Here is a 27368-nt window from a genome sequence, read left to right on the forward strand (position 1 = left end):
TTGGGGGTCAGGAGCAGTTGTGATGGGAGGGGAAAGGAGGTGATAGAGTTTGAGGTGCCTGTTTATGACCTTAATCCAGCTAGGGTGAGTGCTTCCAGCCCTGGGATCTGTGCCTCTAAAGCTGGAAGCAGGGCTGCCACACACTGCTGGGCAGTTACTGCAGCCACATGGACCTCTGCTGACTTCTGTTGCTGGTAGACAACGGGGACCTCCATGGGAGGGGCTCTGGCATTGGGAGGGCACTGCTGAGGTCAGGGCCATGCCCAGGAGGAACTTCCCAGAAGTAGTTCGGTCTGTTTACTTGTCTTCAAGAAGTGTTTGCATTTGTGATCCCATGGGTGTGAATTCCCCTTCCAGTCTCCCTGTTACCTGCTTCAGGCCTCCCTCCTGCACTAGCATGAGTCGGTGAGGGGCCCTGACCTCAGAAGCCCCCGACCCTCCTTCCCATTCACACACACACACACACACACACACACACACACACACACACCACCACCACCACCACCACCACCACCACCACCACCACCATCACCCTGCCAGCCTGCCCTGGACAGGCCTCTGGCTCAGTCAGCCTGGCGATGTCCCTAACCTCAGGCCTTTTAGTGGCCCTTGTTCCAAGCCTCCTCCTCCAGTCCCACCTTCCACAATTGACAGGCCTCCACATAACTAAAGAAAGACACCTCTTTCTCCCTCAGAGTGTCTGCATGCAGCCTGCTTCCCGAGAGAAGGCAGGTACCCCTCTCCCTTGCTCAAGGCCTCTTGCCAGCTCTTAAGTCCTCAAAACACATGCTCATCTTTGCTGGGACCTGGCTGCTCTAACTCCTCTTGATCCATCCGCAGGCTTGCCCATCTAGCCTGCCCCGTGGGCCCTGGAGTTGGATCTGCCGTTCCTCAAATCACCAGGCACCCCTCTACTTTCCAAGCCCAGAGTTATTCTTCCTCTTGGTCCCCCTGGGCCCTGTTCCTCTCAATCTTGTGCCCCTTCCTCCTCCCCTGCTGCCCCTGTCCTCTTGTTGCAGTTCTCAAGTATCCAGCCCTGAGGACACCCTTTAGACTTTTCCCTTTGGTAATCCAGCAGCCTTCTCAAGCAGAATCGCTCTCTCAGTCTCCCCAGACCCTTTTCAACCCCTGACAAGAATTGCAGGGTCTCTGGACTGGAGCTCTTCCACCCGTCTTCTTTGCTTGTACCCCCACATTCTATGGGAGCTCATGGCTGGGCCATTCTACCTCCCTGGCCTCTCCAATCCTCCCCTACCTAGATCCTCTGCCCAGGCCTCGGGGCCAGACCGAGTGTGCCCACAGGACTCAGGCGTTCTGTTCCTGGTCTGTCCACTGCATGCTTTGCACTGGGTGCTCGGTAGGAGCTGACCACCCAGCTTGGCACTACAGGGATTCAGGGAGTGGGGGCAGGGGGATGGAGTGTAGCAACGGCAGGTTTGCGGCCCTAAGTTGAGTCGCCTGCGGGACACCCTTCCCTGGCCGCTTCCGAGGCGCTGGGGGTGAGGGGTTGCTTTGGTGCGTCGCGCCCTTGTTCCCCAGCCGCCTTCCCGTCCCGGGCCTGGCCGCACAGTGAGCCCGAATGAGCGACTTCTCCAGAAGATGGGTGTCTGGGGAGGGAAGAGAAATTCACTGGGACTGGGGATACCCCCGGCGAGCCCCCGAGACCCCGCCCTCCCCAACGCTCTGCGGACCCCCTCCAAGTTCTCCCCAAGTTTGAAAGAGGCCGCGTGGGGGCGGGGGCCGCGCGGAGGGGCGGTGGCGCGGCCGGAGGGTGGGGTCTGGCGCGCGGGGCGGGCGCTGCCGCCTGGCCGGCCGCGGCTGGCCCCGGATCAGGGAGCCGATGTGGAATTTCCTGCCCGGCCCGGCGCCCCTCCTGCCGCCCCCCGCCCGGCCGCACACTCCGCTTCCGGCCGGTCTCGCTGCGGCCGCACCCGCGCCCGCGCCTGCCCCGCGCCGAATGGAGGGCGCAGGGCCCCGGGGGGCCGGGCCGGCGCGGCGCTGGGGAGCCAGGGGACCGCTGCTGCCGCCGCTGCTGCTGCTGCTCTGGCTGCTGCCCGACCCCGCGGCGCCTGAGGAGCTGAACCCGCGCGGCCGTAACGTGTGCCGCGCGCCCGGGTAGGAGCCCGGCCTGGCTGGGGGAGGGGGCCGAGAGGGACTGTCGGGGCCGGGGGAGAGGGGGTACCCCAACTTGGGGTGGTGGACACCCGGGACCTCTCTGTGCCAAAAGTGCAGGCCCCTTCAGCTACCCCCGCCGACGCCGGCTCCGCTTCAGGCCGAGACTGGGCGCCGGCCACGACGGAGCATCCGAGGATACCGGGGACGAGAAGTCGGAGGAGAGAGCGGAGTGCAGTGGGCGCCGGGAGGGGTGACACACGGTGTGCGCGATTTCAGACCCAGAAAAAGGGACCCTTGGGCCGGGTTGTGAATGCCATGTAGGGAGAAGTCGGGGAAAGGCATTCCACGCAGATGGAATGGTATGTGCAAAGGCCCGGGGCAGGAGTGTAACTCCAATTAAGAGGGAGGGTGAGGGCAGGGGAGAGATGGAGCTGCGCTGTAGAGAGATAGGGGCCGGGGAGGGCTTAGGGCAGGCGAGACACGAGGGACAGATCTGTGCCTTAGAGCGGGCGCGGTTGCGAGAAGGGTGGTGATAAAGGTGGGCACCGAGGAGCTTGCGCTCATTGTGAACCAGAAGCGGGAATTGAAAGGACAACGACGTGCACCGGGGTCGGGAGGATACGGAACCCCCGGGTGGGGATACTGGGCATCACAAGGAACCGGCTGGGGAAGCCAGTGAGGGGCAGGCACGGGACAGGCTCCGCCGGAGGGCGAAGATCAAAGGACAGGATGCTAGGATTCGGCACAGGGGTCGGAGGACCTGGTCGGCCAGTCAGAGGCCACGGCGAGGTCAAGGACATCTCCGCGCAGGGGCAAGGAGCCGGCCTGTGGGGCTGCCTTGGCGCGTGTTGAGAGGCGCCGCGGGGGCGAGAAGCTGGAGAGGCGGCCGCAGGGCTCCGGGCTGGGTCCCGTCGGGGCGCCTTCGGCTGCAAGGCCCAGGGAGGCCGCGTCCGGGGGCTCGGCGGTCGCCGCAGACAAGGGGCTGTGAGGGGGCCGCGCGGGGTTTCCGAGCTTGGATCCCGAGGCGCGCAGACCCCTCCCCGCTGCGAGCCCCGCCTCCGGGGCGGGGGCCGGCCTGGCCCGCCATCTGCTTCGCATCGACGCCGACACAGCCGCCCGGGCCTCCCCGGCCCCAGGAATGCAGCTGCGGTGGCGGGCGGGGCCCTGCCTGAAGAGGGGGAGGGCGCGATCGCCGCGGGCCCTGCCTGTCAGCCTCCGCCGTTCTCCCCCTTGGGGTCGGTGCTGGGGGATCCAGTGGCAGGCTGGAGTTGTCGGAAGCCTGAGCCTTTCGCTCCCACTCCCCGTTGCCGAGACCTCCCCGTGAGGCGGCCTTTTCTAGTAGCCAAGCGCCGGGGTTTGGGTTTCAGAAATTTGCTACCTCTCTCCACCTGTGTGGTCCTGGGCAGATCGCTTAACCTCTCTGGGTTTGTCTCCATCTCTGTCAAATGGGATTGGTGATAGTCCCCACCTCATGGAGTGAGTGGGGAATGATCATGTGTGGAGCTGGTTAATGGGATGGACAGCCACTTTGGGCACTGCCCACGGGGGTCCGGGCTATCTCTTTTTTTATGCTCCCAAGACTCCCACCAGCAGTCGCCTTTTCCCAGAGGCAGAATGACCAGAGGAGGGGAGCAAACACTTAGCCAGTAAAATCCCATGCATCTTGTATGTGCCAGGTCTGGTTGGTGCAGGGACACCACAGAGAAGACAAATATCTCTATCCCAGTGGTGGAGACTTACAGCAAGTCATCTGACACCTAGCAAGTGCTAGGGAGGAGGTGTTCAGCTGGGGAGTGCTGTTTCCTTTAGGGTGATCTGGGAGACCCCTGAGAGGTGGTAAGTGAGGAGAAGAGGCAGAGTCCTGTGGTGTCTGGGGTGAGGCTCTGAGTGCAGAGGGCCTTCTGGAAGGCTCGAAGGACCGTGGGGGCTGGGCAGAGCCTGGGAGGGGGATGGTGGAGGAGAGGCCAGAGTGAGAGTGGCAGACCACATGGGGGTCTGCCTACTGCTCTGAAGACTTGGGCTTTTTGTCTGAGGGCCGTGAAGGGGCTTTGCGCAGAGGAGGGGTGGGATCTGACAAGGGTTGGCTCTCATGTGGCAGAGGAACTGGGGGCAGGAGGGCAGAGGTGGGACCAGTCAGGGAGTCAGGTGCTGTATGAGTGCAGAGTCAGGGACGCCTCTGGGGATTCAGCCTCCCAGCCTGGAAGGACAGAGCTTCCCTGAGATGAGGAAAGGCTAAGAGTTCAGTGTTGGGAAGAGGCCCCCTGGAGGGCTCAGATATGTTGTCATCATCTTGATGGGACCAGTGAGCTCACCGGAAGGAGAGGAGAGAGCCTGGGGAGGGGGCGGGGTAGAAACCAGAGGAAAGGTGTCCAGAAGGGCAGAAGAGAGCTGGCAGGTATGGGAGCCTGGAGCCTGCTCAGCTTGGGATGGGGAGTGGACCACAGTCTTGGCTGAGCTCTTAGTTTGTGTCAAGTGCTTGAGACATCTTGGCTTAATCCTCCTGCCAAACCCATGGGCTCCATTCTACAGACCAGGAGCCTAAAGCTCAGAGAGGTTAAGTTCTGTGCCCAGGGTCACAGCAAGTGGCAGATGCAGGCATAAAATCCAGCTTACTGGAGCTCTAAAACCAGGCTCCTAACCACAGAATCATGTGGCCAGGTCAGTGCTTCCAGGACCATCTGGCAAGGCTGCTTGCAGGAGGACACCTGCAGAAGTGCTCCTCCAAGAGAAGTGGGTTCAGAACTGGCAGAAAAGGCGAAGGGTGATAGGCCTACCAGCCTGGATCTACCTTCAGATCGGCACCAGGATCCTTGGGGCAGGCTGGAGGGGGGTGGAGGCAGGGGACAGGTGCAGACAATGGAGGAGCAGGAGAAGCCAGGCCTTCTGTGTTCCCTGTGTCAGGTTTCTAGTTCTATTTGTGGAAAATAATCTGGGCCCCTTTCCTCCACTTTGAGATTTTTATGGGTCCTATTCCCAGGTCCCACATCTTGGACCTGAGGGAGAATCAAGCTCTTTTGGTGGGGTTGGGCCCTGAGGCCCCATCCAGGGTGTGCTGAAGTCCTCAGCTGGCAAGTGGGTGGGGGCACCTCCTGAGGGGCATGATGTGGAACAGCTGCAGCCTTTCCTTCCCAGCTTCCCAGCCAGGCCCACTCCCTCAGGGTCCCCTTCCAACATCTTTCCACCCCCATATCCAGGTTCAGATCCTTTTGAAGCAGCCCACTCCTTTTCTCTATAAAGCGTGAAGGGCTGCTATGTGCTTTTAGGATTTGGATGAAGTTCTTCTAGGTTCGATGGGATCCTGTGAACCTGTGCTTAAGCACCTATTCCTTCTCAGCCTCCTGCCCCCAAATGTGGGCACACCCCATTTCACCCTTGCACACCCTCTCCAGTGGTTATGGCTTCACTTGGGCAGGGCCTGCAAACCTTTGTGCTCCCACACCCCATTAGCCCAGGGTTTTGGATGCTGTATTACCCCAAAGTGTGACAGTTATAAATTAATTTGCCTCCTACTAGGTGATATCATGTACCCTGTAAAGCCAAATAAAATTAAACAAGATTTTTAAAACATAGAAGTATATGCTTTAATATCTCCTTCCTTCACCTCAAGTCTTGCCCTGGTGTTCTGGAGACCTCAGTTTTACCTTCCTTACTCCTCTGAAGGACTCCCGGGTGTGTCCTGCCCCTCTAGAAGTCCCCTCCACTGACAGGACACCTCATTGGGTCTACACCCACTTCACCCAGAGGCTGCACATCTTCCTTCACGCTTAACCTCAAGTGGTCATCCAGGATGCCGTGCTTGAGCAGATCCCAGAGGCCCAGGGACCTCTCCCCAGCCCCTGCTTCACTGCTGTCCCTCCTGGGGCACATGGGGTCTCTTTTTCTCAGATTAGTGGATGGGGGAGGAGGGTAAAGAGAGTTAGATAGGATGGAGAGAATGGGGAGACTCCTTGTAGAGAGGACTGTGAAGGTCTTAGAAGTTAGGTCTATTGGTGGTCTGCCCTGTGCAGCCTTCCAGTGTCAGATGCTGGAGGGCTGGAGTTTCTCTTTCTTATTCACTGGGATTCTCCCAGAAGTATAACCTACAACAATACCTGGCCCCCATACACAGCAGGGGCCCGATAACCTCTCCCCACAGCAGAGTGGGGGTTGCAGGGAAGCCCTATAGAGTACAGGGATTTGGGCTCAGCCTCCTGTCTCTGCCTGCAGCTCCCAGGAACCCACATGCTGTGCGGGCTGGAGGCAGAAGGGGGACGAGTGTGGGATCGGTGAGTGGGACATCCTGGGGACCTGGGTAGCAGGTGGGGGTATGGAGAGGTGGGGATAGCGTGGAGGCTGGACGCGCTTCAGCTCCGGCCCCCCTTGTCCGCAGCGGTGTGCGAAGGCAACTCCACGTGCTCGGAGAACGAGGTGTGCGTGAGGCCAGGCGAGTGCCGCTGCCGCCATGGCTACTTCGGTGCCAACTGCGACACCAGTGAGCGCTGATCTCTGCAGCGGGTGCTGCGCAGTGGGGCTGGATAGTAGAGATGGGCGGGGTCTGATCCGGGAAGAGGATCCAGCTTGAGAGGGGTTCCCAGAAGCTGGGGGGTGGGGGTGGGGGTGGGGTGAGTAAGTGGTCGGAGGCGGGAGGGACACGGACAGGTTCAGGATGGTTCCTGGCTCCCTCGCGAGTGTCCGGGCCCCCCACTCTCTCTGCCCGCCCCTGTAGAGTGCCCACGCCAGTTCTGGGGACCCGACTGCAAGGAGCTGTGCATCTGCCACCCGCATGGGCAGTGCGAGGACGTGACCGGCCAGTGTACATGTCACGCGCGGCGCTGGGGAGCACGCTGCGAGCATGCGTGCCAGTGCCAGCACGGAATGTGCCACCCGCGGAGCGGCGCGTGTCGCTGCGAGCCTGGCTGGTGGGGCGCTCAGTGCTCTAGCGCGTGCTACTGCAGCGCCACGTCCCGCTGCGACCCACAGACTGGCGCGTGCCTGTGCCACGCAGGCTGGTGGGGCCGCAGTTGTAACAATCAGTGCGCCTGCAACGGGTCGCCGTGCGAGCAACAGAGCGGCCGCTGCCAGTGCCGTGAGCGAACGTTCGGCGCGCGCTGCGAGCGCTACTGTCAGTGCTTACACGGCCGCTGCCACCCTGTGGACGGCACGTGCGCCTGCGAGCCGGGCTTCCGCGGCAAGTACTGCCGGGAGCCGTGCCCTGCTGGCTTCTATGGCCTGGGCTGTCGCCGCCGGTAAGCTTGGACCCCCAGCCCGGGACGGGGGAGGAGGAAGGGCACCCGCCAGAGGGGGCGGGGTTAGGTGGCTCCGGGCCCCGCCTAGCCTCCCGCCCCCTCTGCAGATGCGGCCAGTGCAAGGGCCTGCAGCCATGCAAAGTGGCGGATGGCCGCTGCGTGACCTGTGAACCTGGCTGGAACGGCACCAAATGCGACCAGCCGTGCACGACTGGCTTCTATGGAGAGGGCTGCAGCCACCGCTGCCCACCATGTCGCGACGGGCACGCCTGCAACCACGTCACTGGCAAGTGCACGCGCTGCAACGCGGGCTGGATCGGTGACCGGTGAGCAGCCTGTGCTGGAGTCCGTCCCAGTCCCACGGCCCCACAGCCCTGCCTCCCCGACGCCCTCTTCGCAGGGCACTATGGGCTTGAGCTTGTTTGCCCCCATTTCCACTGACGCCTCCTCCCTGCGTTTTGAGGTGCGAGACCAAGTGCAGCAATGGCACTTACGGCGAGGACTGCGCGTTCGTGTGCGCCGACTGCGGAAGCGGCCACTGTGACTTCCAGTCGGGGCGTTGCCTGTGCAGCCCTGGCGTCCACGGGCCCCAGTGAGTGCCCGGGGACCTAAGGGGGTGGAGGGGTATGAACTGACAGCTCCAGCCAGACTCCAGGTGCTTCTCTGTTGGCGGGACCAAGGACTGACTCTACAGCTTTGGTCCCCTTACCTTAGCTAGGGAGTGACAGACTCTTTGGGCAACAGACTCCTGGTGTATGGTCAGTGACCCCGAGCTAGTGTAGAGCGAGGGAGCAGGGACCTCCACTTACAGCCAAGGGTCTGATCCGGCAGCCCCTCTTCGTACCCACACGAGTCAGCCCCAGAAATGGGCACTTCGGCCAGGTGACCACTGGCCATCCCCAGATCTCCTACCACTGGTGTGGACGCACATTCACTTCTAAAACACCAGTCGCCCAGTGTGTGCCCGGAGGTGGTGGTGGGCATCGATTCCTAGAGAACGGGCTTCAGAATTGGGGGTGGCTGGCCGCAGGAAGGAGGGCGGGAGGCATCACTGAGGGTTACTGTGCGCCCCCCAACCCCCAACCTACGCCTCTGCAGCTGTAACCTGACGTGCCCGCCGGGGCTCCATGGCGTGGACTGTGCCCAGGCCTGCAGCTGCCATGAGGACTCGTGCGACCCGGTCACTGGTGCCTGCCGCCTGGGTGGGTTGGTGAGCGGGGCGTCTGGTTGTGAGGTATGCGGGGGGGCAGGGGGTGCGGGGGTGCAGGCACCCTCGCTGATGCTAATACCCTACAGAGACCAATCAGCGTAAGGGCGTGATGGGCGCGGGCGCGCTGCTCGCCCTGCTCCTGGGTCTGCTGCTCTCGCTGCTCGGCTGTTGCTGCGCCTGCCGCGGCAAGGACCCCACGCGCAGGTGAGGCCCCACACGGTCCAGCTCGCTCCTGGGCTCAGGACGCACCCTGTCAGTGGTGTTGGGGAATCCTTGTCCAGCAGCCCCACCCTTTGGCTCGGGCCCTGGCCTCTCTAGCTCCGGCCTGTCCCTTTCTGTTTCGACCCGCCCCCCCGCCCCCCGAGATCGAACCCCCTTCTCCAGGCCCCACCCTGGACAGGCTCCTTCATTCAGACCCCGCCCCTGCAGGGAGCTCTCACTTGGGAGGAAGAAGGCACCGCAGCGACTTTGCGGGCGCTTCAGCCGCATCAGCATGAAGTTGCCCCGGATCCCACTCCGCAGGCAGAAGCTACCCAAGGTCGTAGGTAATGATGCCGGCACAAGTTCTCTGGGGGAACACGTCGTGCACGAGGCTGCTGGGAAGCAGGTGTAAAGGTGCCAGTGTGAAGAAGTCCCAGGCCTTGAATAAATGTTGATGTTGGGGGAAGGGGCGTGGGGAGGTGCGACTGGAGAGAAGGAAGGGGATGCTGACAGGAGAGTGCCCAGGGAGGGAGGTGGGAGGCCTAGGTGTGGGGGCATGTGGGGGAGGGCTTGGGCCCTGATTCTGTGTGATTGCATCTGGAGCGCGGTGTAGGTGTGCAGACATCAGGGTCGGGCAGGCCCCCCACAGCCTGCAGGTGTATAGGCTAAGGCCTAGTGCACTCACCTGGAGTTGCAGGTGAACTGTGTCGCACATGTGCAAGGGAATTGCTGGCACCAGGAGAAGATCTCCCCCCCCCCCCCACACACACACAGCCTGGATCCCCTGCAGTGTCCTGGGTCCTTCCTGGAAAGTGGGCAGGCTGGCCCCTGGAGCTCTCACCCTGCCACAGGACCCTGGGGGTGGGCAGAGGTGCTGCTTCTCTCGGTCTGCACTGACTCCCACCAGGGTAGACTCTCTCTTTCCTACTTGTTTTCAAAGATGAGGGGGACAGGGAGACTCAGTCTTCTGGATGTTAAAGATACAGACAACTGAGAAACCCCTTGGCCCACCCAGCAGAGTGGGATCTTTGGACACAGGTGTAGGGGCTGGACTCCACATCCCACCTGTAAAATAGGGAAAAGGCCGGCCAGCCTGTGGGATTCTCCCATTGTGGGGTCTGCATCTGTGGAGTCCATGCCTGGGGGTACAGCCTACTGAGATGGGCTGAGCCAAAGGCGGCCTTGCATATTTGGGCTCAGAGATGCTCCAAAACTCCTTGGGTCCCCTGAGGCAGACTCTGAAGCATGGCTTGGAGACTCTGCCGGCCTGTGCCAGTCAGGTGTCCTCTCCAGCCTTGTCTCTCTTCCCAACACTTCAGCCCAACCATTTTTAGCTCCCTGGCTGCATACACTAGCTTTGCACCTTTGAATATATTCACTTTTCCTGGTTCACTGCTACCCATTCTCTGATCCTGGCCTAATGTCACTCTGCCTGTTGAATTGCCTGTCCCACCCACAGTCTTAGGGGACAGCTGGTGCTCCATCATTTGTGGCAGAAGGACTGTGGAGGGCGCAGGCTGGGGCAGGGCAGGGCCCCTGGCAGCTGTGCCTCCCTTCTTCCCCAGTGGCCCATCACGACCTGGATAACACACTCAACTGCAGCTTCCTGGAACCCCCATCGGGGCTGGAGCAGCCCTCGCCATCATGGTCCTCCCGGGCCTCCTTCTCTTCCTTCGACACCACTGATGAAGGCCCTGTGTACTGCGTACCCCACGAAGGTGAGCACCACCCTGCTTCAGCCTCACTCCAGCCCAGTGAAATGTTCCAGCTTAAAAGATCTCTGTGCTCTAGGATATAGGAAGCATGGAGAGGAAGGGTGTGGTGATGAGGCACTTAACTGGGATTGGACTCACAGCGGAGCTGCAGAGCAGGGTTCTGTGCTGCGTGCCCCCGAGCTGGGGAGATGGATGGGCTCTCTTTCCTCTAACCGCAGCCCAGGTTAATTTCTGGGGGAGAGCAGGCAGAGAGGAGGTTCTGAGTCTGAGTAGGAGATGGGAGAGTTGGCCAGAAGACAGGTCTACAAGATATGGGCAAACACCTTTGCCTGGAGGCTTAGCCCACAAGCAGCAGGGAGGGGCCTGACTGGCTGAGATTCTGGCTTTCCTCCCGTGACCAACTGCCTCGGACGGAGACCTTGGGCAGATGACTAACTTGAGCCTTAGAAGTCTTACCTCTTAAAGAAGGATGAGTCCCTTTGCAGGTGTTAAAGGGTTGCATTTGATGATGGGGGCCTCCAGGCTGGAGATGTCGCAGAAGGGTTTGAGGCCAGACTGATGTTGGAGCGCTGGCTGGGAACGTGCTTTTCACTCCCCAGCACTCAGCCATAGCTCTATGGCTAAGAACTAGGTGTGTCATTAGTGCTATGAATGCACCAGGCATGTTTGGATGCCAGGGCAACTAAGCACCAGCGAGGGTGGAGGGAGATAGGGAGGAGGGAAGGCCAAGATTTGTGCCTGGAGGCTGGACGGCTCAGGCACTTTCTGGTGACAGTGACAGCCCCCAATCTTGCTTTGTCAGAGGCGGCAACTGAGAGCCGAGACCGGGAAGTCCCCAGCGCCCCTGCTGAGGCACAGGGACCGTCCCCCATGCCAGTGACCACGCCGGCGTCCTCCGAGGAGGCGGCGCCCCTACGCGCGTCCTCTGACAGCGAGCGGTCAGCATCCAGCGTGGAGGGGCCTGGCGGGGCTCTGTACGCACGCGTGGCCCGGCGCGAAGCCCGGCCGGCCCGGGTCCGGGGAGAGGCTGGAGGCCTGTCGCTTTCACCATCTCCCGAGCGCAGGAAACCGCCGCCACCCGACCCCGCCACCAAGCCCAAGGTGTCTTGGATCCACGGCAAGCACGGCGCCGCTGGCGCTGTCCGTGCGCCTTCACCACCACCCCTGGGCCTCGAGGTGGCGCCCAGCCCCAGCAAGAGGAAACGGACGCCCAGCGACACTTCGGCAAGGCCAGAGGAGCCCGGCAGCCCTCGGACCCGCAACCCGACTCCACGGCCCCCAGGACTGGCCGAAGAGGAGCCAACCCTCGTCGCTCCCTCGCCGCCCCGGGCTCGTGCGCGGGGCCGCGGCTCTGGCCTCTCCGAGCCCACAGACGCTAACGGCCCCCCGCGCAGCGCGCCAGAGGCTGCCTCCATGCTGGCCGCGGAGCTCCGCGACAAGACTCGCAGCCTGGGCCGCGCCGAGGGAACCCCGGGTGCACAGGGCCCCCGGGAGAAGCCGGCGCCACCGCAGAAGGCTAAGCGCTCTGTGCTACCCGCCTCGCCTGCCCGCACGCCCCCCGCGCCGGAGGCCCCAGGGCCCGAAAAGGTGGCGGATGGTGCACCCATTCTGGACACCCCCCGGAAGAAGACCCCCATCCAGAAGCCACCACGCAAGAAGAGCCGGGAAGCAGCGGGCGAGCTGGGCAGGGTAGGCGCGCCCACCCTGTAGCAGACGGAGGCCCGGCTGCACCCACAGCTTCACCTGGCTTGGCAGCGCTGCTTCCCACCCCTCGGTCTGCGCCCACCCGGGGTCTCCTGCGGCAGCCTCGCAGGGGCGGAGGCCAGACGGGTACTGAGGGAGGCTGCGTCTCATTAGCTCAGGCCCCAGCGGCGGCTCCCATTGGTCAAGGCCTGACAGGCGCTTAGCTGGCGACTCCCTTTGCATTGGCCAAGTTAGGTAGGGCTCCGGCCAGCCCGGGTTTCAACGGCCAGGACCAGACGGTTCTGCCTGGAGACCACCTCTTACAAGCGTGCACTTGTCTGGGCCTGCCTTCTCACTGGCTAAGGCCAGAAGCACTTCTGCCCCATCTGCCTCTCATTGCCAGGGCCTGGCGCCTCTGGCTTAGCTCCTTTCCTTGACCTCAACCCCAGGCTACTTCCACTGGCAGGGCTTCAGGGCATCTGGTTGAGCTGAGCATGGGGAGGAGGGCTGGTCTCTGCTCCCCAGGGACCTCAGCACCCTGGGTTCTGTCTTTCCCCCCACTACCCCTCTTTGCCTCCCCTGCCCCAGCCTTCCCAGCCCTGGCCCCTCAGCTGTCAGCTGGTTTTGATGGCTTCCCACCATGCCACACACTGGTGGGAATCTGAGGGGCACTTAAGTATCCTGAGGAGACATATTTATAGGCCCCCGGCAGGGCTTCTCCCACCTCATCTGGGTGCCCCAGGATGGGCTTCTCCAGGCAGGGGCTTGGCCAAAGCTTTCTTAATAAAGTGCCTTTTTCCCTCTGTGCTCTGACTACTTCCTATATGCGGAGCCTCGGACAAGGATGTTCCCTCTCACACCTCCAGGATCCCTCAACCTAAGTGGGGCCTGGGAGTCCAGGTGTGGGTCTCCTGGGACCACATTGGAAGAGGGTTGTGTCCATCTGCCCATTATTCATTTATCAATATCCCACGCACCTTGGCCCACCCCGTCCTGGGGTCAGAACAAATCAGGTGGAGCCCCTTGACAATAAGGAGTGGGTGTGTGGGGCTGCATCTGACCTGTGCTTTCCCCACTGGCCTCTGTTGTTACACTTCGGGGTTCTGAGCTATTTGGTGTGGCTAGGTCAGGTCAGAGGCTGGGGCCAGGGGGCAGTGGGCCACAGGCACAGCCTCCAGCTGGGCCTCATCTGGCACAAACAAGACGGTCTGGCACTGCATAGAGCCCCGCTGTCTGCCTCAATAGGCTCCTTGTCCTCAGCCGGAAACTTACCCACCCTGCTAGTCCGCGGGTGGTGGAGGGAGAGGGAGGGAAGCAGGCCTGGCCCAGAGCCCTTTGCTGGCCTCAAAGGCAGCCCCCTACTCTGGCCTGCCCTTCTATCTGACCGCTTGTCTCCCAGTCTTCACTCTTCTGGCTTGGACAGGCTTCCCAAGTGACTTCCCTGAGCTATAGAGCCTTACTTTCCTGTGGCTCCCACCATCCTCCATCCATCTAGGTTCCTCCTATCTCCCTGCCTCTGCCTGTTGGGCCTCTTCCCCATCTTTTGATGCCCAGCAATTTTGATCAGGAAATTCTGCCAGGATTCACCAATCTACCACCCCATCCTATGGATCACAGCACCACACGAGTCTGACTAACGCTGGCACCTCAGGGATCTCATCTGGCAACTCTCTGGTCCTCTGGCTGGATACCACATTGAGGTCAACTTCAGTGACCCATACAGGGACTCAGCCACCTGAATAGGGATAGCCTCATGCCATGGATGGGACGTCTGGGGGGGCTTGTGTGAACACAGTCCCTGCATCTGGCCTGATCAGGCAGCACACAGGCTCCATATCTCCAGGACATGCTGCTTCCCTTGAGCCAGTTGGGCAGCCTCCCTGCCGTGGCCCTGTGGCTGGCTGGCTGGCCTCTGATCCCTTCAGGCACCAGGCCATGCTAGCGGCTGGGGTTGAGAACACAGGCTCAAAGTCCTCCAGGAGGGGCAGATGCCCAGCTGGGCACAGCGAGGGCAGGGCAGTGACTGAGGGGGTAGAGGTGGGCTGTACCACCTCCCCTCCAGCACCACCACTCATTAGACCATGGCTCCTGACCCCTCACCCCTAATTAGCTCTATCTCTCCCTCTCCCTGCAGCCTGGACCAGCGGTGGCCATATTAATAAGATCTTTCCTGGGGTCTCTCTTCCCCTTGCCCTGGGAGACTTCCGTGTATCCCATATCCCAATCTGTGTGGGTGCCCCCCAGAAGAGGAGGGGCACCTCCTTAATTTTTGGCTGCCAACCCCTGCCACTTGCCTCCCTGTGGGTCAGAGGCTGTGGCCTGGAGGCCAGGCAGGGGTCAGGCAGAGAAGCCCCCTGACTAAGGATAATCTGGGCAGCCACCTGGGGAGGGAGCTGCTGGGACCCCTCAAAACCCCCCTTTCTGACATGCATTCTCTCCCCACCCCCTCGGGCCTGCAGCAGTGCCAGCTCCCGGGGCAGGCGCCACAAAAGGGAACCGCAGCTGCTGGAACTTCTGTTGCCATGGGGATGGGGACCACAGGACCCACATCTGGTAGCGATTGAGGAGGAAAAATTATGAGTCGTGGAAAACGCAAATATTTTTTGTAGCACAGAGCACAAAGGAGCGGGAGGAATGTAGGACTGGAGAAGGCCTGAGCCCGGCCAGGTTCCAAACAGGAACGCAGCACACACACAGTTACACACACGCAAGGCCAGACCCACAGAAACCCTGCAAGAGACACCCGCAACACCAAACATGCCACTGGACCTACAAAAGCACTGAGACACTCGTGACAACATATATCCACACATACAACCAGACTCAAAGAAACACTCCCTCTCCAAAACAAACACACAATCCACCGCACAGGAACACAGACAGAAACACAACCTGTGACTCTGCACACATGCACCAAAAGACCCAAACACCAGGAGAGCCGTGCACTGCAATGGACAGAAATGTACAGCCAGCCCCCAGGAACACAAGAGGCGCTCTTACCCTGCAACACATATACACAGTCCAGATGGTGCACAGAACAGAAGGGAAGACTCAGTCCACAAGGCACGCTATGTGCCACCAGACAGAAACGCCGAGACAGATGCTTGCTGCTGTGCATACACACAGCATGGGCCATAGGGAAACGTCAACACAGACACAGCCTTGCAACACACACAGCCCAGCCCCACAGAGGCACTCACTCTGCAATCACATACACACGCCTGCCGAGAGACACCCAGATGGACATGCGCTGAGACACGTACACATGCCACCAGATAAACAGGAACTGAGCACCACGCACACACTCCACCAGATCCGGAGAAGCACTGGGGCACATACCTTACCAACACCACATCACCTGACAGAGAAACAGAGAGACAGACACACCAGGAAACACACACATCTGACAACAAACAGAAACACAGTGACAAACAGCCAGCTTGCAACAGTCACGCGTAGTCCACCAGACCCAACTAAATAGTGAGACAGGCCCTCCCCCTGAAACATACACACACACACGCGTGTGCACGTGTGTGCACACACACACGTGCTCCTTAGAAATTCAGGTATGAGTTCTGCACATACCCTGCAAATGCACAGGTACACCTCCAGGTGCACAGAGCACCAAGACAGACACACAGTGGAAACACATACACACAGTCCATGCTCAGGAAAAGCAATGCTGGTTGAAAGATCCCCCCATTCTTCTATGCTCTGAGAAATGCCTGATTCTAAAGGACCCCTTTGTCCTCACTTTTCCTACGACTCCCTTGTTTACCTGACTAGAATAACCCAAGCCCTTCCTTTCCTTGTAGACATTCCTCATTAGTAAACGTTCTTCCTGTTGCCCTACCCTGAATGAAATCATCTCCCTAAGTGTCTGCTGCGTTTCCCCCTCAGTCCTGGGGTCCCAATTTGGCATGGGTTGAACCTTGCCTTGGGGTCCCCATTCACTTCTCCAGGCAATGGGCCTCCTGGAGACCTCGTGTCCCACTCCCAGATGGCAAGTCTGGACCCCACAGGCTGTCCCACTCTGCTCCTGTGCGCTGGACTCTTGTTCACTGTTCCATGGTAAGAGTTTGATTGTGATTCTTTGAGGGTTTGTTGTTGCTGGTACCAGATTCTTTTGGTCTCATGATCTATTAGTCTTTTCTGTTTGTTTTGAGTTTGCATCAATTAAGAGTTTATATCTGCTGGGAAGATAATTCGGAGATTTGGCCAGTTGACGGAAAGAGATGTGCTGTCACAAAATTTTCCTTAAAATTTGTCCGAGACGCTGTTGTATGAACAGATAAGCAAGTGGGCGCTGGTGACTTGTCTAACAGTTGGTATACTTGGCTTCCGCAGATGCTGGGCAGTGCATCCTGGGAGGGCAATGGAGTATGGGTGGGGTTAGGAGAGCAGGAGTCTGGGAAGCAGAGAGCCAGATTTGAAAGACAGGTGAGGTTGAAGCCACGAGGAAGAAGAGAAGGGCAAGGTAGAGAAGAAGAGGAAGTCTAGGTGGAGCTGAGATCTGATGGGGTACAGTAGGGCATGGATCTCGAGGAAGGTTGCACCTGGGATCATCATCAGGGACAATCCATCTTTTGGTGAGGTTCAGTGGCAGGGCTGAGGTCACCTCGTTCAGTCAAGAAGTTGGTTAGCCCTGGCTGGTGTGGATTAAGCACAGGCCTGCAAACCAAAGGGTCGCCAATACAATTCCCAGTCAGGGCACATGCCTGGATTACAGGCCAGGTCCTTGGTTGGGGGTGTGTGAGAGCCAACCACACAGTGATGTGTCTCTCCCTCTCTTTCTCCCTCTCTTTCTCCCTCCCTTCCCCCCTCTAAAAATAAATAAAATATTTAAAAAACACACAAACTTTAGCCCTTCAGTTTTTATTATACCATAACAGATAAGTTAATACTTTCTTGGTCAATTTTTTCCAGAATTTTTCCCTTTCCACCTTAGTTTACTTTATTAAAAAATAAACTTTTGAGGATTTGGCCAAGAAGGCAGCATAGGCAGACACAGCTCACCTCTTCACACAACCATATCAAAATTACAACTAAAATATAGAACAACCATCACTCAGAACTATCAGAAATTGAGGTGAATAGAAGTCTAACAACTATGGAATTAAAGAAACCACATCCATCCAGACTGGTAGGAGGGGTGCAGATGCAGAATGGGCTGGTCTCTCACCCACGTGTGGTGGATAAAAGTTCAAGAGGGATATATCGGGAGTGAGGAGTCCTAGCCCCACACTAGGCCTCCCAGCCCAGGGTTTCAGTGCCAGAAAGATAAGTGCCCACAACTTCTGGCTGCAAAAGCCAGCGGGGATTGGGCTGGTGGAAGAAACTGCTGAAGCCCCAAGCAGTTCCTCTTAAAGAACCCACACATGGACTTACCTACTCAGACTCACTCCCTCTCTGCTCTGGCACTGTAGTAGCAGCTTGAAAGGCACCAGTGGCATACAGGGAAAAAATGAAGTGTCTGGTATCAAGGCAAGAGGAGGCCATTGTCTCTTTTCTGGGTCCTCCTCCCAGGGAGCCAATGGGCTGGTCTGCTGTCTGATACTCCATCAACCTGGCTAACACTGTATGCCCCTCCCTGGAGATCCCCTGAGACCACACCCCACCCAACTACAAGCCCACCCAAGCTGCTTTTCTGTATGAATGGCTGGTCTTGGCTCCTGCTTCACAACTTCCTAAATCCTATCAAACAAGCAACAGCTGGTCTCCATGAGCCCCACGCCTGGCACTAGCAGCAGCCAGCCTGGATTCACAGCTTGGCTTTGCCTGGAAATCTCCAAGCCCAGCACAAGTAGCAGTCATCTCAGATTATAGCTCAGGCAGGTGCTCTGGGAAAAACACAGGTGGGGACTGACCTTGGCCTGCACCACCTAAGAAACCCCAGGGCCAACACACCCAGTGGACAGCTACAGACCACATCAGAGCACCACCACCCTGCCCCTGCATAGCTGATCCTCCACAGAGAGCAGAGGTTTGTGGTCAGTGGTCACAGCCAGTCCTTGTAGCTGACTGGCCTGGGTAAGTCCCTCCCTTTGATCTGCCAACATCAACCAAGGCTCAACTACAAAAGGAGAGTGTACTCAGCCCACACGAAGGGTGTACCTCAGGTACCCAGCTTGGGTGATAGGGGAGACTGTGCCACTGGATGCTACAGGACACCTACTACATTAGGCCACACTACCAAGACACAGAGTCAAAGCAGCTCTACCCAATACACAAAAATAAACACAAGGAGGCTGCCAAATTGAGGAGGCAAAGACATATGGCCCAAATGAAAGAACAAAACAAAACCCCAGAAAAATAACTAAACGAAACAGAGATAGCCAACCTATCATATGTAGAGTTCAAAACACTGGTGATCAGGATGCTCAGAGAAGTGATTGACTATGGCCACACAAAAAAAGGAAGATGTGAAGGTTATACAAAGTGAAATAAAGAAAAAGATACAGGAAACCAACAGTGATGGAAAGGAAGCCAGGATTCAAATCAATGATTTGGAACAAAAAGAAGAAATAAACATTCACTTGGGACAGAAAGAAGAAACAAGAATTTTAAAAAATGAGGAAAGGCTTAGGAACCTCCGGGACAACTTTAAACTTGCGAACATCCAAATCATATGGGTGCCAGAAGGAAAATGGGAAGAGCAAGAAATTGAAAACTTATGTGAAAAAATAATGAAGAAAATATTCCAAATTTGGCGAAGGAAATAGACATAAAAGTCCAGGAAGTACAGAGAGTCCCAAACAAGCTAGACCCAAAGAGGACCACACCAAGACACATCATAATTAAAACGCCAAAGGTGAAAGATAATCTTAAAAGCAGCGAGAGAAAAGAAGAGTTAACTACAAAGGGATTCCCATAAGACTACCAGCTGATTTCTCAAAAGAAACTTTGCAGGTAAGAAGGGGCTGGCAAGAACTATTCAAAGTGATGAAAAGCAAGGACTTACAACCAAGATTACTCTATCCAGCAAAGCTATTATTCCCCCTCCAGCTGATAATCTCCCAAATGATCTCCATACCTATGATTCTGTTCCTGTTCTGGTTGTTTGCTTAGTTTGTTTTTTGTTTTTATTTTTTAAGATTCAGTTGTTAATAGTTGTGAGTTTGTTGTCATTCTAACATTAATAGTTTTGACTTTCTTTTTCTTAAATAAGTCCCTTTAACATTTCATGTAATAAGGGCTTGGTGATGATGAACTTCTTTAGCTTTATCTTATCTGGGAAGCACTTCATCTGCCCTTCCATTCTAAATAATAGCTTTTTTTCTGGATAGAATAATCTTGGTTGTAAGACCTTGCTTTTCATCACCTTGAATACTTCTTGCCAGCCCCTTCTTACCTGCAAAGTTTCTTTTGAGAAATCAGCTGGTAGTTTTATGGGAATCCCTTTGTAGTTAACTCTCTTCTTTTCTCTTGCTGCTTTTAAGAGTCTCTCTTTATCTTTCACCTTTGGTGTTTTAATTATGATGTGTCTTGGTGTGGTCCTCTTTGGGTGTAGCTTGTTTGGGACTCGCTGTACTTCCTGGATTTGTATGTCTATTTCCTTCATCAAATTTGGAATGTTTTCCTTCATTATTTTTTCACATAAGTTTTCAATTTCTTGCTCTTTCTCTTCTTCTGGCACCCCTATGATTTGGATGTTGCACATTTAAAGTTGTCCCAGAGGTTCCTAAGCCTCTCCTCATTTTTTCCAGTTCTTGTTTCTTCATTCTGTACTGGTTGACTGTTTTTTTCTCCCTTATGTTCCAAATCATTAATTTGAACCCCGGTTTTCTTCCCGTCACCGTTGGTTTTATGTGGATTTTCCTAATTTTATTTAGCATAGCCTTCACTTCTTCCCTTATGCAGTTGCCATACATAAGCATATCTGTCAAGCTTGTGAGCATCTTTATCACCAATGTTTTGAACTTTACATCTGTTAGGTTGGCTATCTCCTTGTCTGTTAGGTTGGCTATCTCCTTGTCATTTAGTTCTCCCACTGGAACCTTGATCTGTTCCCTCTTTTGGGCCATACTTCTGTCTCCTTATCTTAATAGGCTCCTGTGTTTGTTTGCCTCTGTGTCTTAGGTAGAGCTGTCACTCCTGTTATGTTGTAAGGGGCAGAGCTTTAGGTATTTGTCAGTAGAGGGTGACCGGTTCACCATGTTGTGGTGCTGCATGTGGGGAAGGGGTCTCAGAGGGAACAACGCTGCTTGCTCAGCACTCGCCCCTTTTCCAGGCACTTCTCCCACTTCCGTATGGGACTGGCACCTCTCTAGTTGTTGCCCTGGCCATTGTTCTCAGAGTGGGTGGGTCTGTGGAGGTTCTAGGACAGTGAGGGCCCTTTAAACAAGCAGACTCTACTGAGAGACCAGCAGTTTCTTCCTCCGCCCCAACCCTCACTGATTTGCACAGTCAGAAGCAATGAGGCTTTATTTTCCCTCGTGCTGGAACTGTGAGCTGCTCGGTTTGGTCTGGTGCTGGGAGCGCCCCCCAGGTGTCCCTCCTGACTTTTTAAAACGTGTGACTGCGCTTTCCAATGGACTGATGCTGCCGCCGCTGCTGCCCCCACCACACTGCATCCTCTCCACTCTAGCTCCACCCCTCCTACCTGTCTGGATGAGTATTTCTTCTTTCTTTTTTTGTTGGACTTCCATGCAGCTTGATTTTCTGGAACTTCTGGTTGTCTCTGGTTTTGAGATTGCTGTATTCCTTCTCAGTTGTTCAGGGAGACACAGCGTGCCTGTCTAGGCCTCCATCATAGCTGGAAGTCCTCCATTGTCTTCATGTACCACAGTTTACTATCCATTCATCTACTAAAGGACATCTTGGTTGCTTCCAGTTGCTTTTTATTAGTGGTTTGACATGCATATTGATAAGTGAGGTGTTAGCATAAGTCGGGAGACCTAACAGTGGACATTCTGAGTATATATGCACCTTCCACGGTGGACTCCTTAGTATATTTAGAACAACAGCCAAATAGTACTTCCTTCAATACTTCAGAACCCGTTGTTCACTGGGTGGAAATGGAACAATGCTGCCATCTAGTGGTTACATGTGGCAGCACAGTGAAGATTTAAATAGGTGAGGGTGATGGCACAGCTGAGATACAGCTCTCCTGTTGCCAAATGGGGCTCATCCCGTAGAATGCGATGTCCAAGGCCCACATTATTCCCCAGAGTAGGCGCATACCCAGCAGAGAAAAGCCAGAAGACGGAATGACAGCATCTGCCTGATGTGGGTGCTTTATAACCTGAGACACCAGGTGGACCCTGATCAACATGGGCGGAGTGTGGACCAGACAAAAATTCATAGCAACAGAAAGTAGAACAGAGATTGAAGGGGCTCAGGAGCGGGTGGAATGCGGAGTGAGTGCTTAATGGGCACAGGGTTTCAGTCTTGCAAGATGAAAAAGTTCTGGCACCATTGTTGATGGTTGCAGAACAATGTGAAATATTTAATTCTGCTGAGTTGTACATTTTAAAATGGTTAAAATATAAATGTTATGTTATCTGTACTTTATCACAATGAAAATACATAATATGTAAACTAAAGAAAAAGATACTGAAGAAGAAAAGGGAATGTGAGTAGAGACTGAGAGGTTGTTGCAATAGGGGCTGCATAGAATGTATTAGCCAAGTTACAACAACAGCAGCTTCGCCCCTGGAAGCTTGAACGGCCCTCATCACTTCAGTTTGTTAGGGATGGTGCCTTAATGGGCCACTGGTTAAAGTTGCAGGAATTTACCATGAGGTGACCTTTCTGGGTTGAAAAACAGGCCAGACTGGGCTGTTAGATGGAGACAAAGTGGGGCTAAGCACCCTTCTCTTAATAACTTGTAATGGGTCTCATCACTCAAATCCCCATTTCAACATATATTGGGCCATATTAATAACTTTAATGGCTCAGGCAAGTCCTTTGCATCCAACTTGGCAAAGCCAATATTAAGGGGAAAAGTTTTTTCTTTAAAATTTTATTTATTGATTTTTAAAATATACAGTATATACATAGAGGGAAACATTGACTTATTGTTCCACTTAGTTATGCATCATTGGTTGATTCTTGCATGTGCCCTTACCAGGGTCAAACCCACAACCTTGGCATATTGGGACAATGCTCCAGCCAACTGAGCAACACAGCCAGGAAGGGACTGTCATCTTCTGAGATCTTTCTTCTCTTGCTCTTGGCCACAGAGTACAAGCTTCCATCTGTAGTGAGTGAATTGGTTCCCTACTTCCTGGATGACGTTGCCTGTGAGTGGTACTGAGCTGTGTTCCACTCACTGGTCCCTATTGAGCCTTTGTTATGGATTTATGACCCGAGTCACTTTGAGGGAAGAGTACAAGATTGGGGTCCCCTTATCAGCAAGGGGTGAGGGGAAGGTCTTTTACTCTGTGAGTGTTGGTTGTGTGTCTCAACCAGGAGTGACGCCCATTCCGTTGGGTATTCAGGGGAAAACTGACACCCTATGCAACACAGGATCGTTGGGTGGTGGCTATGTGAAGACCACCAGTAACCAGGTGACATGCTGAGATAATCTTAAGAACAGATGGTTCATTGGGACCCTCTGAGGCCAAATGCCTTGCAGTTGCCACTGCTGCTCATCTCTCTACTGTATTGAGATTTTGGACTCTTAGTATAAGTGAAAACGTATAGTGTCTGGTGGCACCAACATTCAGGGAAAATGGCCTGAAGTATTTTCCGCTGGGCCCTCCTGAAGACCAAAGGACACATGGGCAGGAAGTGACTGACTCAGCAGACCTGGATTGCCCAAACCACACACAGACAGGGCTGTTTCCAGGTCACCTCTGAGATTCTGGGCTGTTCTACAGGTAAGAGAGTGTGCCTGAAGCCTTGGGCTACGTGTTCCAGTTTGACCAGCTAAGTTTCTTTAAAGATGGTAATTTATTGTGAAAGCTCTTCTTGATCTGGGGTAGGAGGGGGCAATGAAGGCTGGAGTCTGAGACTGGGGTCAGTCCCCTGGCTGTTGCAGCCTGTGATGATACATCCCCACCCCCCACCCAGTAAGGCCCTGGACACGGAGCCTTGGTGAGCCCTCTGGCTGCAGCCCCTTCCCATGTCATCACATGTTGTCACTGGGAGAGTTAACCCTATGGCATTGCATTGGTCTCTCCTAGATGTTGCCCCCTTGTGCCTTTTTCCTTTGCACATTTGAATCCTTACCCTTTCATGGTAAGAAATTGTAACTGTTTTCGAGTCCTGTGACTCCTTCTAGTGAATCAAGCCTGTGGTGTTTTGGGGACCCTGCTATACTCTAAGCTGATGGGGATCACTGTGAAATAGACCAACAGTGACTATGGGTCCTCTTTGGTGCTGCTGCAGATAAACACGCTAAAGGGAGTCTCTGCTCCCAGCCTCAGTCAAGGGCTCCTAAAGCCGTAAGTAGTAAGTGCCATGAGATGTGTGTGGTCTAATCCTGAGCACACCGCCTGGACTCCCTGCGGGAAGAGGCCCCCTACCATGAGCAGCGGGGAAGGACCCCAGACAAACCCACCCCAGAATGATTCCACAAGGGGAGGAAACTGAACCAGAAATAGACATCTGACTTGACTCAACTGGAAATTCAACATTTTATAGGAAGAATTGATGTAATTAGAATATAAAAAAGGTGCTAGTTGGCTTTGTGCCTAAATGATCCAGGCTCTGAATTACCTTCCTATTGAGATGTGCAGATTGGCCTGCATATCTGTGGCCCTCAAATTAGTAACAGCAGGGCCAGCTGGATTTGTGGAAGTGGAGGTGCAGTTTCCACCTGCCCCAACTCACAGGCGTGGTGCCTGTCTTTTTTCTCACTCTAGCAGGTGCTCTAGGCACGAAAATAGCCCACTCCAATTCCAGCGTTAACCTCTAAACACCCTAGCCCTTGCCTTCTTTCTTAACCTCCCAAACCCAACCCAAACCTCAACCCTCACCCCAATCCTAGCACACATACGCTTTGACCTCCAGACTCAGCAAAGTGCCGCTGGTGCCAGGAAGCCCATTCTGCCCTCTGCTGCTTGGGGGAAGGGAAGCGAGAGGCAGGCCCGCGGCCCTCCTTTCACCTTCTAGTGTGTGCCCCGCACAACCTACCTGGAGGCAAACTGGCAAGGAACGTGGTTTACTGCCCAGCCCCAGAACCCTGGGAATGGGCCTGGCTGGTACAATATGTGGTCCTGGCCTCCCCCTCCTGCTTCTGTTGGTCACAGCTTCAGTCAGGACAGGAACAAGTGTCATTCGGGAGCAGTACCATAGGAAGAGGGGCGGACCCTTTCTATACATTACTGTTCAAAGCAGAAATTGCTAATTGTACTGACTACAAAAGTAACGTGTCTGTCATTTCAACGATTCAGATTAAAAGCCAGTCCTGACCCATCATTGAGATAGGAACAGCCTCTGGTGCATATCCTTGCAGATGTCCTGTATATTAGGGGATCTTCCCAGCCACCACGTCATGTTTTGGGGGAGGCCCCCACCCCCACTTCATTTATTTATTTATTTATTTATTTATTATTTTGTTTTTGAGCAAAGGGAAAGGACAATCCTATTGATGAAGCCCAGCCACTGAGGAGTTGGCGTGACCCTTCCTCCTGGGTAGTCACAGGTGGTTTATTTCCAGGGCAAACCAGAGTGAAATCTTGTGCTCACTTGTGGGCAATTCAGCTTATTACACCCCAAGCTCTAGATAAGTGAGTCCATATGTAGTAAACATTAATGCACCACTGCTAAATGGGGTTTATTTCAATAAGAAAAAGATATGTTACAAATTCTCTTTATAAATGCAACTCTATCTCCATAACAAGGAAGGAAACCCATATAATCATTTCTGAGGCATGCTAAGGTGTTTGGTCAGATTCAGCATCAAATCCTGATTTTTCAAAGCCTTAGAAAACTAGGCCTATAAAGATAGTTTAATAATGTGATAAACAATCAGTCATGGTGAAGGTTGGCATTTTCCTAATAGTGGAATACTAGCTCTGTTTCCCTTCAAGTTGGAATAAAGACCCAGATGCTGTACCAGTGAGGAATAAAACAACTGTGAGGAGTGACAAATGGACTTAAGTTGTTTATTTTTCTTACATAGCAAGAACTCAGGGAGTAGGCCCTGGCTGGGTGGCTCAATGGATTGAGCGCCGGCCTGCAAACCGAAAGGTCACCAGTTCAATTCCTAGCGAGGACACATGCCTGGGTTGTAGACCAGGTCTCTGGTTGGGGGCGTGTGAAAGGCAACTGAATGATGTTTCTCTTGCACATCAATGCTTTTCTCCCTCTCTGCCTCCCTCCTGTCCCCTCTAAGAATAAACAAAAATTAAAAACACAAGCAAACAAACAAAAACTCGGGGAGTTGAATGCTGGTAGCTGTAACAGCTGCTCAAAAATTTCATCCAAGGCTGAGGATCCTTCTATTTTTGCATTTCACTATGTGTGGCTTTTGTCCTCAATTGTCTCATGGTTGCAAGATGGCTACTACACCTCTGGGCATTGCATCCAAGTTCCAGGCAGGAAGAAGAAGGAGGAAGGAACAGTTTTCCAACTGGGAAAGCAAAGACTTTTTCAAAATTTCTGGCAGGTCTCCACTGGAGCTTCATGGGTCAGAACTGGGCCCTGTGGCCACCCCAGCTGCAACTGAGCCTTGGAGGCCAAAGTGTTTTGAGATGGACACATATCTGCCACACATGACCACGGCCACCAGCACTGAGTGATGCTCTGTTAGTGCTGGCCAATGTGTGTTTTAAAAAGAAATGAAATAGTTTTTTCAGCGGCTTTGAAGCTGGGACGGTAAGAGAGCCCAGTTGGGCAGACAACATTGGATCTGGTCCTCCCAGCCCTTCAATCCTCCCCCAAAGGCGCTCAATAAAATGGTTCAACATACCCCAAAAAGAAATAAAATAAAAGGTTATCTATATGGAAAGGAGTGGCAAGCTTTTTATTTCCAGCTGATATGATTGTTTACCTAGAAAACCCAATAAACTGAGAGGCCGTTAGAGACCTTAGAATAACTCAGTAAAGTTGCTAGGTATAAAATAAATATACAAGAAGGTATATACAATCAATAGTGGTCCTATATATCTTATAACAGAAAGACCCAATTTTCAAAGCCCACAAAATCAGAATGAACCTAAGAAAAATACAAGAATATTTATGAAGAAAACTGTAAAACTTTTCTGATGGTCAGAGGTAGATTTGAATGAACAGTTATCTACCACATTCTTTGATTGTGAAGAATTATTATATGAAACTTCATTTTTTTATAAACCAGTCAATTCTAATCAAAGTCCCAATGAGATATGCAGGGGAATGAAGAAATTCTGAGAAAATGATTCCTGGTTCACCTGGAAGAATAGATAAAACAACTTTCAAATAACTACTAAAACGTGGTCCTGGTCCTACCATATATTAAAGTGAATTATGGAGCTATAATAACAGAAAAGTGAGCAAAGTAATTCAAGAATGATGGAGGATTTAAGAGTTAAATATAAAATATGGAACTAAAAAAGGGCTTAGGGAAGAGACTTTCGAAGAGCCGAAGAAAACTATAAAAAAAAAAATATATATATATATAGCTTATTACAGAGAATTAAAAAACCTCTGTACATAAAAAAAGCACCCACAAAGATAGAAAATGTATGTGCCAAGCCCTCCTATATGTGTGGAAGGGCCCATGAGGGCCGTGATGTGCTCCTGGGGACCGCGTAATGCCAGGCCAGCTCACAGACACTCCAGAGGAAGGCAATGGAGCGGCAGAGGCTCAGTATCATCACTGTGTCATCCCACACCCTGAACAAAGACTGCCTGGACATCCACCTTTGAATAGTGCCTGTGTCCAGGGAATGGGCGAGCAAGGGACGCCCCTCCCTGACCAGTGCTGCAGATTGGCTTCTTCACAATGAAACAGTTTTGCTTTGCAAATACACAATCAAAAACATCCTGAGAGGATTCCTTAAGCGATCCATTTCCTTTATCTCAAAATTTTCACTTCTAGAAACCTACTCTAAGAAAATGCTAAAGAAGTATAATGCAAAACGAAGAACATGGAAATAACCTCAACGCCCAACAAAAGAATAGCTAACAGAATACTAAGCTTCCATGTAGATTTATGCCTTCAAAGACAGAGCAGTCACTGGGGAAAAAGTTCTTCTATGCAGCTAAGTGGAAAAAAAGATTAAAGTGATACTATCTACTATGTTTAAAGTGGCGTAAAAATGCAGTATGAAAAAAGCAGAAGTAATG

At 54.2% G+C, this 27368-nt stretch overlaps 1 protein-coding gene across 1 annotated transcript; it reads left to right on the top strand.

The window, feature by feature from the left end:
- The first annotated feature begins 1942 nt into the window (after positions 1–1942).
- Positions 1943–12954, top strand: SCARF2 (scavenger receptor class F member 2). Its single transcript, XM_090257923.1, has 11 exons — positions 1943–2115; positions 6322–6380; positions 6485–6586; positions 6821–7340; positions 7448–7666; positions 7804–7932; positions 8439–8542; positions 8637–8754; positions 8980–9095; positions 10317–10469; positions 11269–12954. The coding sequence occupies exons 1-11, from the start codon at positions 1958–1960 to the stop codon at positions 12174–12176; spliced, it is 2586 nt and encodes an 861-aa protein (XP_090114049.1). The 5' UTR covers positions 1943–1957; the 3' UTR covers positions 12177–12954.
- Positions 12955–27368: the final 14414 nt, after the last annotated feature.

Source organism: Furipterus horrens, unplaced genomic scaffold, assembly GCF_987537825.1.
Source record: "Furipterus horrens unplaced genomic scaffold, mFurHor1.1.pri manual_scaffold_11, whole genome shotgun sequence".
Lineage (NCBI taxonomy): Eukaryota > Metazoa > Chordata > Mammalia > Chiroptera > Furipteridae > Furipterus > Furipterus horrens.

Bases quoted from the DNA above. Each gene is read 5' to 3' on its own strand.
- SCARF2 (XM_090257923.1), top strand. From the start codon at position 1,958: ATGGAGGGCGCAGGGCCCCGGGGGGCCGGGCCGGCGCGGCGCTGGGGA. The intron at 6,381-6,484 runs GTGAGTGGGACA...CCTTGTCCGCAG, and splicing joins GGGGGACGAGTGTGGGATCG to CGGTGTGCGAAGGCAACTCC. The intron at 7,933-8,438 runs GTGAGTGCCCGG...ACGCCTCTGCAG, and splicing joins CCTGGCGTCCACGGGCCCCA to CTGTAACCTGACGTGCCCGC.